Source organism: Panicum hallii, chromosome 3 (assembly GCF_002211085.1).
Source record: "Panicum hallii strain FIL2 chromosome 3, PHallii_v3.1, whole genome shotgun sequence".
Taxonomy (NCBI): domain Eukaryota; kingdom Viridiplantae; phylum Streptophyta; class Magnoliopsida; order Poales; family Poaceae; genus Panicum; species Panicum hallii.
Window position 1 is genome coordinate 16,582,556 of NC_038044.1, and position 16,237 is coordinate 16,598,792.

The 16,237-nt window shown below is 46.2% G+C and overlaps 1 protein-coding gene across 2 annotated transcripts; it reads left to right on the top strand.

The window, feature by feature from the left end:
• The first annotated feature begins 7,967 nt into the window (after positions 1 to 7,967).
• LOC112886033 lies at positions 7,968 to 11,794 on the top strand. 2 transcript variants are annotated; one of them, XM_025951783.1, is made up of 12 exons: positions 7,968 to 8,259; positions 8,353 to 8,467; positions 9,021 to 9,091; positions 9,449 to 9,495; positions 9,563 to 9,707; positions 9,798 to 9,851; positions 9,932 to 10,130; positions 10,337 to 10,398; positions 10,501 to 10,601; positions 10,749 to 10,803; positions 10,884 to 10,931; positions 11,517 to 11,794. In XM_025951783.1, the coding sequence occupies exons 1-12, from the start codon at positions 8,088 to 8,090 to the stop codon at positions 11,693 to 11,695; spliced, it is 1,248 nt and encodes a 415-aa protein (XP_025807568.1). In that variant the 5' UTR covers positions 7,968 to 8,087; the 3' UTR covers positions 11,696 to 11,794. The 2 variants fall into 2 exon arrangements, with proteins under 2 accessions (XP_025807568.1, XP_025807567.1); XM_025951782.1 differs by having other exon boundaries at positions 7,970 to 8,259; positions 9,795 to 9,851.
• The last annotated feature ends 4,443 nt before the right edge of the window (positions 11,795 to 16,237 follow it).

Sequence of the window (16,237 nt, forward strand, 5' to 3'; positions counted from 1 at the left end):
CAGGGTGCCTGATTTATAAAATTGCATGGTTTTGCGTGCTGAAAACATGGTAGGATAGCCACCCTTGTTTGATATAACCCTACTTCAACCACCTGATTTTATAAAGAAAATGCGTGTGTGTGGGAAGGGATAAAAATGTGGTTCTTGAAGGACGAGTCAGACGGGATGGATGGCATTTCTGTGTGAATTGCCGTTGGTGTGCTCGTACCTGTGTGGTAGGGCAAGGAAGGGAGATATCCATCCTGTCACCCCTAAGGACCGAGTTGATGTGACATCTTACCTAGCTTCTTGTCGTGCGAACCACTTGACCGTTGTATGGGCAACGGCTTAGCATAAACCCCACTAGTTAGCCTGATAGTCATCAGGAGAGCTGAGAGCAACGGGTGATCAGGGAGAAGGGGTAAGCTCTGTGTGACTTATGCCCTTGTTAAACCTCGGAGATGGGTCGAATAACCCCTTGGTGGATCCCGTGGTGGCTAGTCAGGTCTAGCTAAGGTGGGTAATGGCTTTGTTGGGATCTGCACCGATACTAAGGTGATCGTGCTGTGGTACCCCACCTGTGGGTAAAGTTGCACACCTCTGCAGAGTTAAAAATCTATTCGAATAGCCGTGCCCACGGTATTGGGCAAGTTATGGTGTGGTCACATAACTAGTGTTTCTCGCTGGGAATGGATGGGCTGGTGTGTGTCGTTTGGAAAGTGTTCGGCAGCTGTGCCGCGTGCTACGGCGGACGGGGAGTCCGGTAGCAGTTTAAAACTTGGGTCCTGTGTGGATCAACATCGTGTGTGTGAAAACTCGTTTTGGAAATTGTTTTTAAATGAACTCTTGCATACAATTGAGTTTTCCGCAAATGAACTATAACCTTACCCTTGGATTATCCTGTACATTAAATTCTGTTATACCCCCTCCGTGGGTGTGATTGGACTTGCTGAGTACGTTTGTACTCACCCCTTTCTTACTTTTACAGTGGAAGACCCAGACTACGTTCCCGAAGACAACGAGTAGGGTTTCGTCCTGCACCCAGTCTTGCCTGTGGTTGAGGCCACCGTTGGATTCCGCATGGCGCAAGACTCTGATGATCCTCTTTTCGTAGCTAGTATAGTAGTGTGAGTTTTAGTTGTAATCCTCGCGATAGTGGCGCTTCACTGCCCATTACCGCGTAGAGTTGTACGGTGATGTACCATCTGATGTAATAAAAGTGTTATCAGCCTCCTGGGACTGATAAATCAACACTTTTAAGTCTTCCCTGATGGGGGACGCTTCATTATTGCACTCTGAATATTATAAACGTTCCACCGTTATCCTAAATGAAGTCTTCGACAACGTCTTCTTCCACACGCAGTTGACTGGTGAACGTACGTCTAGAACTCTTCAAAGTCGCCGTAGTTCTCCACTTCAATATTCTCTTCTGAGCAGCACTTAGGCAAGAGTGAGTATACTTATGGTTAGTACTCAATAATTGGGGAAGAATGCAAGACCATCAAGGAAAGGCTAGCGGTTAGCGTTTTTAGTTGATCAAATTTTATTAGTAAACACCTATTAACTAGATGCAAATTTATACCAACCCACCTAAGCGTAATGGAAATAGCATCATACCAAAATCAAGGAACCACAAATTAATTAGTCTTTAAGTTCAATTATCATGTGAGGGTCCAAGCCGCTCGTAACCGTGAGCACGGCTGATATATCAGTTTTCACTTTGCAAAGGTTGTACACTTTCATCACAAGTCGTGTCTCCCTTGATGCCCGAGATAGCTAGCCTCTTAAACACTTCCGTGAGTGGTAGGGATCCACTACGAAGCCTTTACAAAGACACACAGAAAAGCTAATATCCCGCTAAAGTTTCAGTAGCGGAGTGGACCATAACCCTCCCTAATGGTCAGCACCTTAGCAAAGGTTGCTACCCCAGAAGGACCGGGCTATATCCCAACATCAACCCCCTCCTTGCCCTTTCGATAAGGCTATCAGTTAACCACATGCCTAGTTAATCGGCTAAGATCAGAGACATGTGATAATTGTGGTTGTGCGGTTTTTTGATGGTTCTCTATGTCCAATATAAACAAAGTGTTCTTGCAATTAACAAGAATATAACAGCATATAAAGTCATGTTTAAAAGTTCCAAAGATTATAACATAACCATCCCAACATAAAGCATCTAAGCTTTTCTACCCAACATATTAAATTAAAACCTGGAGTTCAAGGTTTCAGGGGTGAAAGACTAGGTAAGTCCTTAATAGGCATCCCATCAAGTTAATGCAATACAACTAAAAGTAAAATAAATTATCATGCTAGTTATCGGGACAAAGCAGAATATGCAGGGGGAGAAGTTCACTTGCCTTCCTCGACAAACTGCTGCGTTTCTTCCTCGAACTGCAATGGTTGTCCTTCATCAAACGGCATGTTGTCTACGCAATCACACAAGCAAAACTTAGAACAAATAAGAAATAAAACAACAAACAATGCAAACAAAGCAAGACAGGCGATAAAGCTATAGAGCATGATGCAAGGATCGCGTGAGCGCAAGAATCGATGAAAACAGATGAGAAATGCTAAAGATATGTCTAAAACATGATTCTAGGAATTTATTTATGAAAGATTTGAACTTCCAGGGGCTAGATTGAAAGAAACCAAGGGCTAGAACCTAACTAAACTTAAAACACTGGTATTAGACTGAAAACAAAGAAGCTAGGGATGGCGAGTTAAAATAGAAAAACTTAGGGGTTAAAATAGAAGAAGAATGATCTTTTTTAAGCATTTTTGAACTAGACGGACTGCGGGTCGATTTCACTAAAATCGAGGGGCTCTTTTGCAAAAAGTCCAAAAGTTGACCAGTATGGGAGGAATTGAATTGACTCTGGTCAGCTAGGATCTGATCCATTGGACTGGACGACTCGGCGAGGCGGCGTTGGGGCGCCGGCGGCGAGGCTTACGGCGGCGAAGCTCGCCAGACTTGCTCAAAATTGAGCGTCCGGGGGTGGTTTTGGCCGCGGTTTGGCCTGGGAGCGACAGCGAGCGAAGGGGAACTCGATGGTGGGGTCCGAGTGGCGAGATGGTGGCCGGAGAGTGGCGCACGGTGTCGAGAGGCGACTCGGGAACTCCAGCGAGCAATTGCCAGCGCGAGAGGTGGAGAGAAGGGGAGAGAAGCGAGGGGCTACCTTGCACACCTTAAGATGGAGCTCCGGGGTAGCTTGTGGTGAGCAGAGAGCAGCGAGGCGGCGGATCGATGGCGGCGCAAGCGAGAGGGAGGGCGAGGGGCACGAGCGAGAGAGGGAAGTGGCAGGGGCACGGCGGGGCTTGGCGCCTTTATAGGCCGAGGGAGGGAGAGGAAAGGGTGGTACGAGAGGGGGCGGAGCTCGGCAGCCGGCCATGATGGCCATAATGGCGGCAGCTGTTTGCGGCGAAGGGAAGAAGAGAAGACGAGGGGTGCGGCGGCACTTCAAGGCATTGAAGAGGACAGCGGGCGCAGAGAGGAGGGAGACGAGCGGTCGCAGGAGATGGGCGGGCGGTGGTGGTGCGTGCGGGTGGGGAAGGCGGGCGGCTGGAGGTGGAAGGAAGCCCCAACAGGTGGGCCCCACCTATTGGTGAGTCAGAGAGAGAGGAGGAGGTGGATCGGGCCGGGGGGAGCAGCTGGGCCGGGCAGGGCGTGTTGGGCTGGCAGGGAAGGAAAAAAAATAGAGAGAGGGAGAGAAGAAAGAGGGAGGGGAGGTGGGGCGGGCTATAGAGAGAAAGAAAGAGAGTTTTTTTCCCTTCAAAACTGGGTGTTACACGTTTGCTTCGGAGGGGATTATGACTGATATTAGCTGTTCCCACTATTGTACCAAAATGAAACGATTTACATTCTCAAGTAAATTAGAAATTATTTTCACTTTTCTAGATACATAGCTTTCTATGCAATTTAATATACACCATGTCCATATATACACATAGTATGCATTAAAAAAACTACTTGTCATTCAAAATGAATTGGTATACCTTTGGAAAAACTTCACGCAAAATAATGCACTGACATGAATGCCCTTAACAATAACGCTAATAGGGTCCGTTCGTTTCACCCCTCTAAAATCCGAAACATTTAAACTTTAGAGGCCCGGCACCGAACATGCCTCTAATCCGGCCTCTAATAAGACCGCGATTCTTTAGAGGGAGCGAGCACTCTAAAGTTTTTAGAGCCCTTTAATAGGAAACGAACACACCCTAAGTCAGCGTGTCCTTGGATCATTAAGCGCGTCATCCGTCCGTCCTGTAGCGTCAACACGCACTCGTACGTGCAGAGCGCGCTGCTTTTGCTCGAGATCTCGTGGTCGTGCACATGCAAAAAAAGCAAAAAAAACTAGTAGGAGCCGATAAAAAAAGGTATCAGGCACACGAACAGCGTGCGAGCATACGCCGTGAGAGAGAGAGAGAGAATGTTTTAGTTTGATTTCTAGGCAAGTTTGTCAGTTTGGTGGTGGGTTTCCACGCGCCCATCCTGCAAGGCTGCAACGGTTCCGTCGCGGCGCCAGTTTCGTGGTGGGTTTCCACGCGCCCTCTGGTGTTGACCACCCACCATGGGATTGGGAACGCCCGGCGCCGGCGGTCTCCGTACGCCCCCTTGCTCCATCCCTCGTAGATAGGCTAGAACGGGATGGAACGAAAGCTAGCCGGCCATGGGGCGGCGCTGCACATGCAAGCAGTCAACACGACAGCGATCGTGCTGTGATGTTGCATATCATGTCAACGACTGGTTGGTTGGTTGGGTTTATGAGCGTACATGAACTGTCACTCCAGGGCCTATATGGGACGGGGTCCGCCACAACAGGACCGAGCACGCGCAGAGAATCGATCAACACGATAACACTGAAAGCTGTGGGCTATACTATAGGGGAATTGAAGGGTTCCACACTTCCACTGCATGTATCCGCCCTGTCAGATGAAGCGAACCTACGGCTCCAATGCAATCATGTTGCAATGGCTCAACTACATGAGACTGGAACAGTCAAACAGAGCATTCCCATCTCAGGTTCTCGCTGTACAGTTTCATGCACCAGGGTTAGGCCGAGTCTAGTGGTTAGACTGTACAGTTTCCGCCACGTCATCTTTCATCCTCACTCTCACCCCACCCCTCCAATACACAGGCTATAGTGCTAACTCTCACTTCTCTCTCCTCCACGTCAGCTTTTCTTTTTCAGATTTAATTATTTCAACCTCCGTGTGGACCAATAGAAACGCGCCATGTCACTTCCGCCCCACCCCTCTCGCCCGACGCCAGCGCGCCGTCTCGCTCTTGCCCGCCTCCCGCCCCTGCGCGCCTGCCAACGCGGGAGAGCGCGGGACGATTGCGCCGGCTCCCGTCCGGCGGGATAGATCCCGCCCTCTCTCCCCCTCCCGTCCGCCTCCGGCCCGCCTCTCGTCTGAATCGCGCCGATAGGGTGGCGGTACCGCTCTCCATTGGCACAGCCTTACAAGCTACTCCGATCGAAACGGCTGACATGGTGTTCAGTGACAGGCTGACAGCTGACGTCCCAGCTTCTTGTTCCCATGAAGAGGTGAACTAGACCTGTTCCACGGACAGAACAGACGGCTCCGATCGAAACGGGGTCGCAGATCGCTTAGCCGACATATCTGGATTCTACTGCAACCACAACCCGCAACTCTCGAAATGCTCAGCTTTCAGCACGTCAGTGCCGCTCTTAAATAGCCCCGTCGCAGTTTCCATGGAGTCCGGGACTACGCAACCCACGAGATGACGTGGACCGTGAAAGCGGAGACGGAGCTGACCGGTAATAATGCTCACGTTCCGATAATTGCGGCGGTAAGAGCCCCGCTTTAAAACTGTGGCGGTGACCTGGCCACTTGGGGGGTCGTTGCGGAGGAACTTTCTCGGTTTGGAAATCATAAATCGATCCCCAATTAGTTACCAGCAGTTGCTTTCCGTTTCATCGTCGCGATGGGGAGGCTGAGCGCCACATAGCGCCTGGTGTGTGATGGACAGAGACGAGCGATTCTGATTTCTGACAACAATCTATGGGAATGGGCACTCTGCAAGCAATAAAAAGATTGCCGATTTATACAACGATACCTTTGGATGTAAACTAGAAAATTCCTGTGTACAATAAAAAGAATATCCTCCAAAGTTCATATGGCATCACCACTTAAATTGATACTCTCATCGTCACCTAAATGCTGCTGCCTTTATAGGGTAAAGTCTGATTTATATCTTTAAACTATTATAAAAATCTAATTTTCAATCTTCAACTACAAAATGGGTAATATAGACCATCCAACTATCGAAACATGTAAATTTAGCACTTTAGATAGTTTCAAATGTGGTTTTGTATTTTTCTAAAAAAATAAAAAATTCTAATTAGATCTAAAAAATAAAACTAATCCATTTTAAATCGTAAAAATATGAAACTAGTATCAAAATTTTTCTAAAAATATAACCTATCTATTATTGCTCTATTTGAAACTTATTTATTCAAAACTAATAGGCATAACTACACGCAAACAAATATTATGAATATAAAAAATTGAATCCCAATAACTGACAAGTAGAGTGTCAATAGATAAGTTACATTTTTAGAAATTTTTTGATACCCATTTCGTATTTTTTTGATTTAAAATGAATTACTTATGAATTTTTAGTTTAAAATTATATATTTTTAATTTTTACAAAAATAAAAAACCACCTTTGAAACCACCCAAAGGGATAAATTTGCACGGTTTCGATAGTTGAATGATCTAGGTTATTCGATTTTGTAGCTAAAGGTTAAAAATCGGACTTTTGCGATGATAGTTCGAGGGTATAAACCGGATTTTTCCCTTTAAAGTATAGATTATTTTAACTTTTCTAGATACATAGTTTTTTCTATGCACCTAAATATTCACCTATATCTAGATAAATAGCAAAAACTATGCATCTAAAGATATCAAAACGACTTATAATTTAGAACCGAGTAAGTAGTAGTACTTATAATTTACAACTGTCAAATCAACATAGGCTGCTAGGGGTTGAGTTAATTCAGATTGGACCCGGAATTAACAGGTACGGAGCACAATCTCATATTTTTATGCATTTATGCCTCAAGCTAATCAGTGGCTATGCAAGTCATTCGACGTGAAAGGAATGACCGCTTCCTTGTTGACGAGGTAGTGAAGGGAGAGACATGGAGCCGACATCAGTCACTTTTGTGAAGTTATGGAGCTGATAATCCTTGTTTTTGACCAGCTTGGCAGGAAGAAAAATCAGCTCGTTAGCTTGCTCGCCTCGTTGTTAGCTCTGGTCCGCTCAGATTGCCGTCTTTTTGTTAACGAGCTGAGCTCTTTGCTGGTCGTTGGGCTGCCTACGGGCCTTTGGCCTATGGGATGTCTTTCGTCCTCCGCATAGCTGACAACAGCAGTGTTTAAGAGTGTTGTATACCTGCTATAGGAATATATGATTGATCCAAGTTACATGTCATGGTACGTAGATAGCACAAACAACACTTGTTAGTGTCGTATGCTTCTCCTTGGCCTTGTGCTCTCGCCAACTCGTTATGCGAACGCTTCAATTAGTAGTTAGTGTCGTTTATTGCTGTAATGGTCTTTTACTTCCTATGTAAGATTTTGAGTAATATTTAGTCATACATAGTATATGCCACTATGACTTATTTGGTATATAATTCCAACTTTGGTTTACAGACATTTGCTTTGGTACGACTTTTTATGGAAAGAAGTTTGATTTGATATCATTTCTTTATGGCAAAGGTTTTTTTTATTTACATATATACATTTGGGACTAAGAAGTAAAAGCTGATCAAACTTGAAGTCACCGAGATTTGTACCTGCCACCCGCAGAAATGAAGTTGAGAAATGGTGGACTGACTTGCTAAACATTGGCATCTAAACCAGATCCAAATTTTAGCTTTGCGTAGACAGAACAAGCGAGTAACCGTGCAGCCTTCGAGGGACTCGGCGCGGAGGCGCCTGTCAGCGCCGATTATCGTAATCAGGCACGACTTCAGAAGGGTTTATGCTTCTTCCAAACCGAACACGTCGCCGGCTCACCGCTTTTGCCCTTTCCAGAGTCTGCTCCGCCGCTTGGCGCCTCCACACGCGCTGGCGCAGCCATGGCGATGAGCTCGATCCGATCGGCCCTCGCGAGGGCGTTCATCGCCCCGAAGCTGCGGGGCCCCCACCAGTTCGCCGCCACCGCTGCCGCCGGCGAGACGCAGCCCGAAAGGGTGGCGGCGGAGATGGTCCGTTACGCCCTCGGCGGCGCCGTGCACCCGAGCTCGCCAGGTTTTCCCCTCGTCCCGCTTCCCTTGCGCTAGTCCGCATTAGGGCTGTGAGGATTCTCTAGTTTGCGCTGAACCGCTGTTGCTGGCGTGACAGAGGAGGCGATGCGGATACTGGAGCAGGGAGCCTCGAACCTGCAGGGCGGCGGCGAGGGCAGCGCCGAGGCCGTGGGGCTGCTCATGCTCGCCATGTCCACTCTTCTCTACCGGAGGTATGACGCGCTGCGCCGCTCATTTCTGTCCGAAGCTCTAATCTGAACAAATTTCTGACAAGTTACCCTGACACTGCAATTGTGGTGGATTCGACGGTTCGTTTGGGTCGATTGGCCTTTTGTCACTGTTATAGATGTCTGTTGTCTAGCTTTGCATATCTGTGGCATTTATGAAGGGATTCAGGCCCAGTAAACATTGTGAAACAAACAAGACTACAAGAGAATTTAGAGTGGACGTGTGTTCCGGTTTGCAAAGTAGCTGAGTATCGGCAGATGAATGCATTGCAGATGGTACATGGGTCGAGAAATTTATACATTTGACAGATGTTTTGGCTTTAGCATGAGAATACATAATATGAGCGATATCTATGATGACAATTACTGTTTCATTTCATTCCAGTTAGATCTTCCCCATTGTATGTGTCATAGTTAAGTTGGGTTGCTGATGATATAACAACTCGAGCTGGATCCTTGATTTCCTATTCTAGTTAGACCTGCCCCCATTTGAGCAGATTTGAGTCATTTGAATAAAATTATGTGATTCTCTGTGCAGTGGAAGACGCCAAGATGCAATGGAAAAGCTTAAAGCAACCCAACAAGTTGCTCCTTCTGCATCCTTCAGAGGTGATTTTCTAGCTCTCTTTTTTATAAGGGTAGTTCTGTATATTTGGGAGTACTAGTGTGAATCACTTATTGTTTAAACATATGAAACAAAGAGGTCTTAAGTCCCACACTTGTCTCCTATTTTTAGTAGAAATAAAACTCAGAAGTGTTCTTATTTGGCAGCTGATGGTCCTTCGGTTTTCTTGTGTCAAAGAAGAAGGCATCAGTGGATTGTTTTATGTCTTGTCTAAGTTGGCTAAAAATTAAAGTGAAATGAAGTTTTAGGTCTTTGAGAGACAGAGAGTTGGTATTATTACTTTAATTTAGGCAACAATCTTGAATGACATTTCTGATTGTGATTGGTGATTGATTTTGCAGTTGCAGCGTGGGAAGCACTAATGGGGCTACACATGGAGGCAGGCCAGGTTTGGTCCTAGATGCTCATTTAGTCTTCGCTGGCCTTACGTGAAATTTATGTTATTTTAAATTCAGGAGATGTCCCACTCAGTATCCCCAAATGATTCAGTTGATCTGTCAATCAAAGATGATAGCCAACGGTTTGATCAGGATCATCTTAAATTCCGGGTTAATGCTATCAAAGGACTTATTGCACTTCTGAATGGAGATACAGAATCAGGTGTTTTAATGTCCCAAGATGTTATTGCTAGATTAATAGGGAATAAGGTGTGATAATAAATTCTAATCTAAATTTTCTCTTTATCAGCAGCCCAGCTGTTCATTGATGGATGCAGGGACTTTGCTGGATGCAAACACCAAACAGGTATAACCATCTCTGAAACAGAATATTCACATTTTTATCTTCAATAAGTGGATACATGCCTATTGATGTTCTTTCCTCAGAAAATGCTGCCGTTTCATATGGTGAATATTTGCATTGTGTTGGGGACTTTCCAATGGCAACACAGGTGTATGAGAGTGTTCTTGAGAAAGCACGCCTGGAAGATATGTCTGGAAACCTTTTAGCAGCTGGCAACATGGTTCCTGAGGAGGTTTCTCTTGGTGCCATTTGCTCATATGGCCAGCTTTTATCTCACTCTGGGTAAGATTCAGAGTAATCTCTAATGTTGTTCTTTGATTATTTTTAAATTCATCCAATATTCGATTTTTAAAACAATTTTTAATCTCTAACAGTAGAGATCATTTTTTTAAAAAAAACTACAGATCATCTCTGCTGTTGTTCTTTTGACTTAACTGTTTCTAAATCTCTGCCCTTTTATGGAGGCTTACCTTTTCCGCTTATTCCAGGAAATTTGGTGAGGCAGAGGATTATCTCACAAGGGCACTACAAAAGGCTGAAGAACAATTTGGTATGGCATATTAAGTTTATTAAATGAATACTAGAAAACAGTGGCATCCAAGTGTCAAATATGGGCCACAATTCAATAATATATAATTTGTAATGCATGCAGGTGCAAACCACCCAAAGGTTGGCATTGTGTTGACCTGTGTAGCTAGAATGTACAAACTGAAAGCAAAATCCGAAGGTTCTAGTTCAATTATGGTTCAGGAGGTCAGTACATTGTTCACTCTTCGAATAGTTTTATCTCCGCAAGAAACATGCTATCCATCCTTACTTTCTCTTCCGCATGCTCTATGGAGGTTGTGCAGAAAATTTATGCTTGGACTCAATGATCTGTTTTCTATTTTATGATTGCAGGGGTTGTACAGGAAGGCCTTAGAAGTATTGAAAGCCCCTGCTATTAATTCTGAGGGTAAAATAACGATATTCTATCTATGCTGGTGTTCCTTTCCATCGTTTGATTGATATATTGATGTTATTTATATGTTGCAGGTACCAGCAAACAGATGGATTGGAGAGATATCATCTCCCTCGCTAGAGGTTATATCTTTGGACTATTTATTTTTTTAGCATCTCATACCTTAAGGCCCTTATATCAAAATTAGTCCATGCAACTCTTTACTAGCAAGTTAGTACAATAATGCTGCTGCCATGTTTGAAAATTGCAACATGTTACAGCAATTGATTCAATATTTGAGTTTGCCATACAACTCTTACAAGCAAGTTACTTGTTGCAACAGCATGCTTGGCATATCGTTCATTATCTTTTATCCATAATCAGTTGATCAATGTATCTCGTTAGTTTATTCTGAAATCTGAATCACCCTACCTTGTTATCCTAATAGAAAAGGATTTCATTTTAAATCCTCCAACCATGGAGAAGAATGGTTCGGAATCCTTTCAATTGTGGTTTCCATTACTTGCCGTACAGGGCTTACCCGTTCCCATCAATCGATAAGCCTTGAAAGTTTTTAGAGTCCTGACAAATACCAAACGATCATTGCTAGCAGTTCTTGCTTGCAGGAACATTACTACTTAGATGGTTTTCTTACCATGTGACTTGTTCTCCCAGTCCCACTCTTAAGAGTTTGGGGTAGTACTGAAAATTCCCCTCTTAACTTGCAGGCGAGTACGCAGAGCTGTTGCTAATCCAGTCCAATCGGAAGGCGGAAGGTGAACGGATGAAGGAGTGTGCAGAAGATGCTTGGAGGAACCGTAGGTTAACGCTAGCTCAGGCAATTGAGTTTTCAGAACCTTCAAAGCCGACTGTCGTCGTTGACACTCGAATCGGCAGGGTCCTGTAGCTCCATAAACAATCTGATGGAACGTGCCATGAAATAATCAGTGAAACCCACATCTGATGTAATATAAACTTATAAAGAGGTTTTGCTCCATTGCCAGAATCCGGTGCGCGTTTATATTCATTTTGACGAGAGATTCAGTGATTCACACGCACAAATCCCTGTCAAATGGGGCAAACTGCTAAAGACCGTAGCTATCGTACCAACGGACACAGCTATTTGATATACCAACGGAGTATATAAGAATCTTATCCATACTTTTCTGGTAATTTCGTATCCTTTTATTTTTATCTTATTTATACTTTTCTCCCACTATATGATTCACGACGCCATACTTTTTGCATTTTAACCTTTTTTTTTAAAAAAAATCATGTTTGGACCTTTGAAGAACGTATTTTCAAATTTGAACCCTAGGGCTTGGTGCCGTGACTCACGGAGCCGAGGTAACATGTCTCGGCGCCGAGGTATGTAGCTCAGCTGCCCCATGCCCACCCAGCTGGCGCCGACGTGGTGCCAAGCTCGGCGCCGCAGATCGTGGCGCCGAGCTGGCAACCATAACGCCCCACCTTAGCCTGTCTGAGCCTTCATCCCATATTTCTTACCCCGTCTCGGTTTTTCTATCTCTCCCCCACCCGCCCAACCTCATCAATCGACTCATCAATCGACGTATTTGACCTTGAAAATTTTGATTTGATCCATAGATCTTCAAGAGCGAGGTATCCTCTCTCCCCTTCTTAATTTTTACCTATTGATTTGATCTATATTATGTGTATTATTCAGTGTAATTGCTTAAGGTTTAGGGTTTAATTATTAATATGTGTAATATGCAACCTTAGATGCCTAGGCGTGGTAAATCTAGTAAACCAAAAGTGATGACTGGAACAGCCTTCACCCATTCGCCGCTGCCTAGTGGTGTTCCTATGCCGATGTGCTTCTGCGGTGATCCTTGCAAGGTAGCCAAGTCAGATGAAGAGGAATCATATAACCAGAGGTATTGGATGTGTGAAAATTATGCATTCGATCCTACTACTCGTCAGATTCGTATTGGATTGCTGGTAAGAATATTTATTTTTTAATAATATTTTCACTTTCATATAGAATCATGTATGCCTCATGAGTAATAGCAAGTGTGTATCAATTGAATGTTTTGCAGACCCCTTCCCTGCTTTGTGACTTTGAGCAGTGGATCAACACTGAGATCAAAGAGGAGGATAAAGAGTATCTGCGTAGAATGAAGGAGTGGGATACGGAGTGGAAGGAGTTGTTGGAGCAGAGACGGCGAGAGGAGGCAACAGAAAAAGAACAGAAAGAAGAGCTGGAAAGGAGGCATGCTGCTCAGCATAAGGAGGAGAGGGAACACAAGCTGGAGCGTGTTCGCTGTGCGAAGACAGTAGTGGAGGAGAATCTAGATGCATTGAGGAAGAAAAAGTGGCCTCGTTGCACTCAGTAGTATGCAAGATATGCTAGTTGTATGGTTTATTCAAGTAACAATCTTGTCATTATGTTCTCATTTACTTGATTTATTTTTATGTTGTCATTTATTGCATCTTCCATGACCTCAATTAGTAACATAATGGAATCAAAACTACAAATTACGTGCATTACATAATTAAACACGCACAACATATGTAGTGGCATGGGAGGACCGGTACGAAACAACGGTAAAGAGGTCGTGGACTAAACCTAACATGCCTTAGGTAATTAAATGAAACAACAAACACATGGATGTAGCATGTGAATAAGACAGGTTACTCCTAGTACTCTCCCCATATAGGAAATTGTGTTACCCCTTCTCCATAGTATCCTCCCATTGCAGGCAGCGGTGGCGGAGGTGACGGAGATCCCTTGTTCCTGTGACAAGGGCAGTTGCAATATGGATCAGTGCACGATACCTCCTGTGAATTGGTACCATTGCTGTTGTCATCCTCTTCGTCATCCTTGTTACCGCTGCTCACTTCCCTTTCTAGATCGAAGATACGATTCTGCAAGTAGTAGATGTATTCCTGATGCGGATGACGTGGAGGAGGATCAACCCACCTAATGAACCCGCAGTTTTCTGGAGCATCTGAAGGCTGTAACAAATATCTCATGTAAGTTGTACAAAAGAAGAGAAACATATGTAACAAACGAAATGTAGTAACAATTACCCAAGCTCGTGGGTATTTGAAGAAACGACGACCTCTATCCGTCCCCTCGGCGCACATTTGCACTAAGCAGTCCTCAGCATACATACATTTTGGCCAATTTTCTTTGCGGTCATCGTATCCTCTAAGAGGCTTCTCCTTAGTGAATTCACCTTCGCACTCAACAGGAAACTCATACACAGCTTTCGAATAGGATTCAGAACCAACAGACCCCTCCCACACAATGGGAGGTCCCTTCCTCCCTTCCCTCTCCTAGTGCCGAAACCCTTTCCATTAGATGACCCTCTAGACATTCTTACTCCAGTGTCTCTTATTTTCGAAGTTAGAAACAATGCACCCAGCAATGTGTATATATAGACCGATACGGGTTTACAACCCGATATGTGGCATCGTAAATGCACTGAAAAGCCTATGGCCCTACGGACCTATAACTAAAAAGCCTATATCAAAGGACACTGAAAAGCCTTTACGAAAACTGTAACGCCCGCGTTTTTACCTTATCTAAATTACAGCACAAATCGCTCGCTAGAAATATTCTTTCGTCAAGCTCGGATCGTTCCTAAACCCTTACCGTCCGAACTCCTAATCGCCCAAAACATCGCTCGACCTTTCGCCGCCTGACATCCGAATTTGACCGCCATCCTTTTTCTTTTCCTCGACCCCCGCGACGTGCCGCGTGCTCAACCCCGCACTCGCGACCGTCACCGCGAATCCCGCCGACGCATTCCCCCCCCCCCCGCGTGCTCGACCTCGCGCTCGCGACCGCCGCCGTAAAATCCGCCGACGCCCCCCCCCCTTTTCCTTTTTTTTCCCCTGTCCCCTTTTCCTTTCTCCTTTCTCCTTTCTCTGTTCCTGTTTCCTGCTCCCCTCGCTCCCCTGCATGCGCAGCACGACACTGAGCTGAGCTCAACGCCGGCCACCACCACCACCCCCCCTCGCCCATTGACGACTCCACAGGAGCTGCCTAACCCGGCCCTCCTCTGCGCGCGCCGTACCCCCTTGCCGTCTTGGCGCTCGCGCTGCCCCTGCGTGCCGCGACGCCGAGCAGTGCCGGCCGCCGCGCGTCGCCTCGCCACGGGCCGCCTTCCCGTGCGCCGCACGCCCCCAGGTCACCCCTCCCCGCTACGCGCCACCACCCCGCCCTGCGCAGCGACGACCAGCGCCACCGGCCGCCCTGCGCAGCAGCAACCCCGTACCACCGCCGTCCCACTACCATTACTGGCCGCCACCGACCTCCACCGCGCCCCCTCCTTCCCGCCCTCGCCGGCCTACAAATACTCCCCCACGACGCGCCTCGCCACCACCACAAACTCCCCCGCAACCCCTAGCCCCTCCCCGGCCTTGCTCCACCGCCGCCGCCAGGCCCTCCGCCCGCCGCCCCTGGCCCTCGTGGGCAGCCCGCCTCGCGCCGCCCCGACCCATGGTGAGTAGGGGAATGAGTTCCCCCCGCTCCCCTCTCCGTGTAGCCCTGCCCCCGGCCGCCGCCGTGCCCTAGGGCCGCCGGGATTGGTGGCGCCGCCGGCCCCTGTCCCTCCCCTGTTCCTGGTAACGGGAGGAGGAAGAAGGGCACATTTGCCCTGAACCCCCTGCCCCTTTTGCTTATCCCCTTAAAAGCCCCACCTTCCTTTAATCCCTTTTCCAAATGAAACCCCCCTGCTCATTCTATTTAGGAAGTGAACCCCCCCTCCTATACAAAATAATTACGGATAGACCCCCGACTTTTTTTTCAGAGTACTCTAGGTATTCCCAGAAATTCTAATCAAGCCCTCCCCTTCCAACAGTAATTACGAATAGGTCCTTAGACCCTTATCCCTTCCCTAAAACCCCGTTCGGCCTATTATTTTATGCGCCAAAAATCCCCCGTTTGCCCCGAAACTTTACCACGCCATTTCTAGCATAATGTCGGCCCTGCCATCAAGAAATCTCCCGGAAATCTTCCTTCTACCATAGTTTCTTAAGATATTCCTGATTCAGGCTTGTAAATAAAACCTTTAATTCTTTTTCCTTATGGAATGTTTGTTTGTGTGCGCCGTAGATCACGAGGTGACCGAGGGAGAACCCGTCGACGAGCAGTACTGCGAGCAAGAGTCCGAGAACCAGTGCCGTGAGCCCGAACCTGAAGGACAGTACCTCGATCAGGACTTCCCGGAAGGCTTTGTGAATGGCAAGTCCAATCCCATCCTTTGATGCATATTTATCCTAGATTTATAAATACAACCTATTGGCCTGTGTTGTAAAATGCATCGTTTTATTGCATGACCTGGTTGGATAGCCACCCCTTGATTGCTATAACCCTTCCCCGATGACCTGGGATTTGCTCGAATAGGCATAAATTACATGCCAGAGATACTTGTTACCTATCATTCCTCTCATTATATTTTTAAACCATGATCATAAGCGC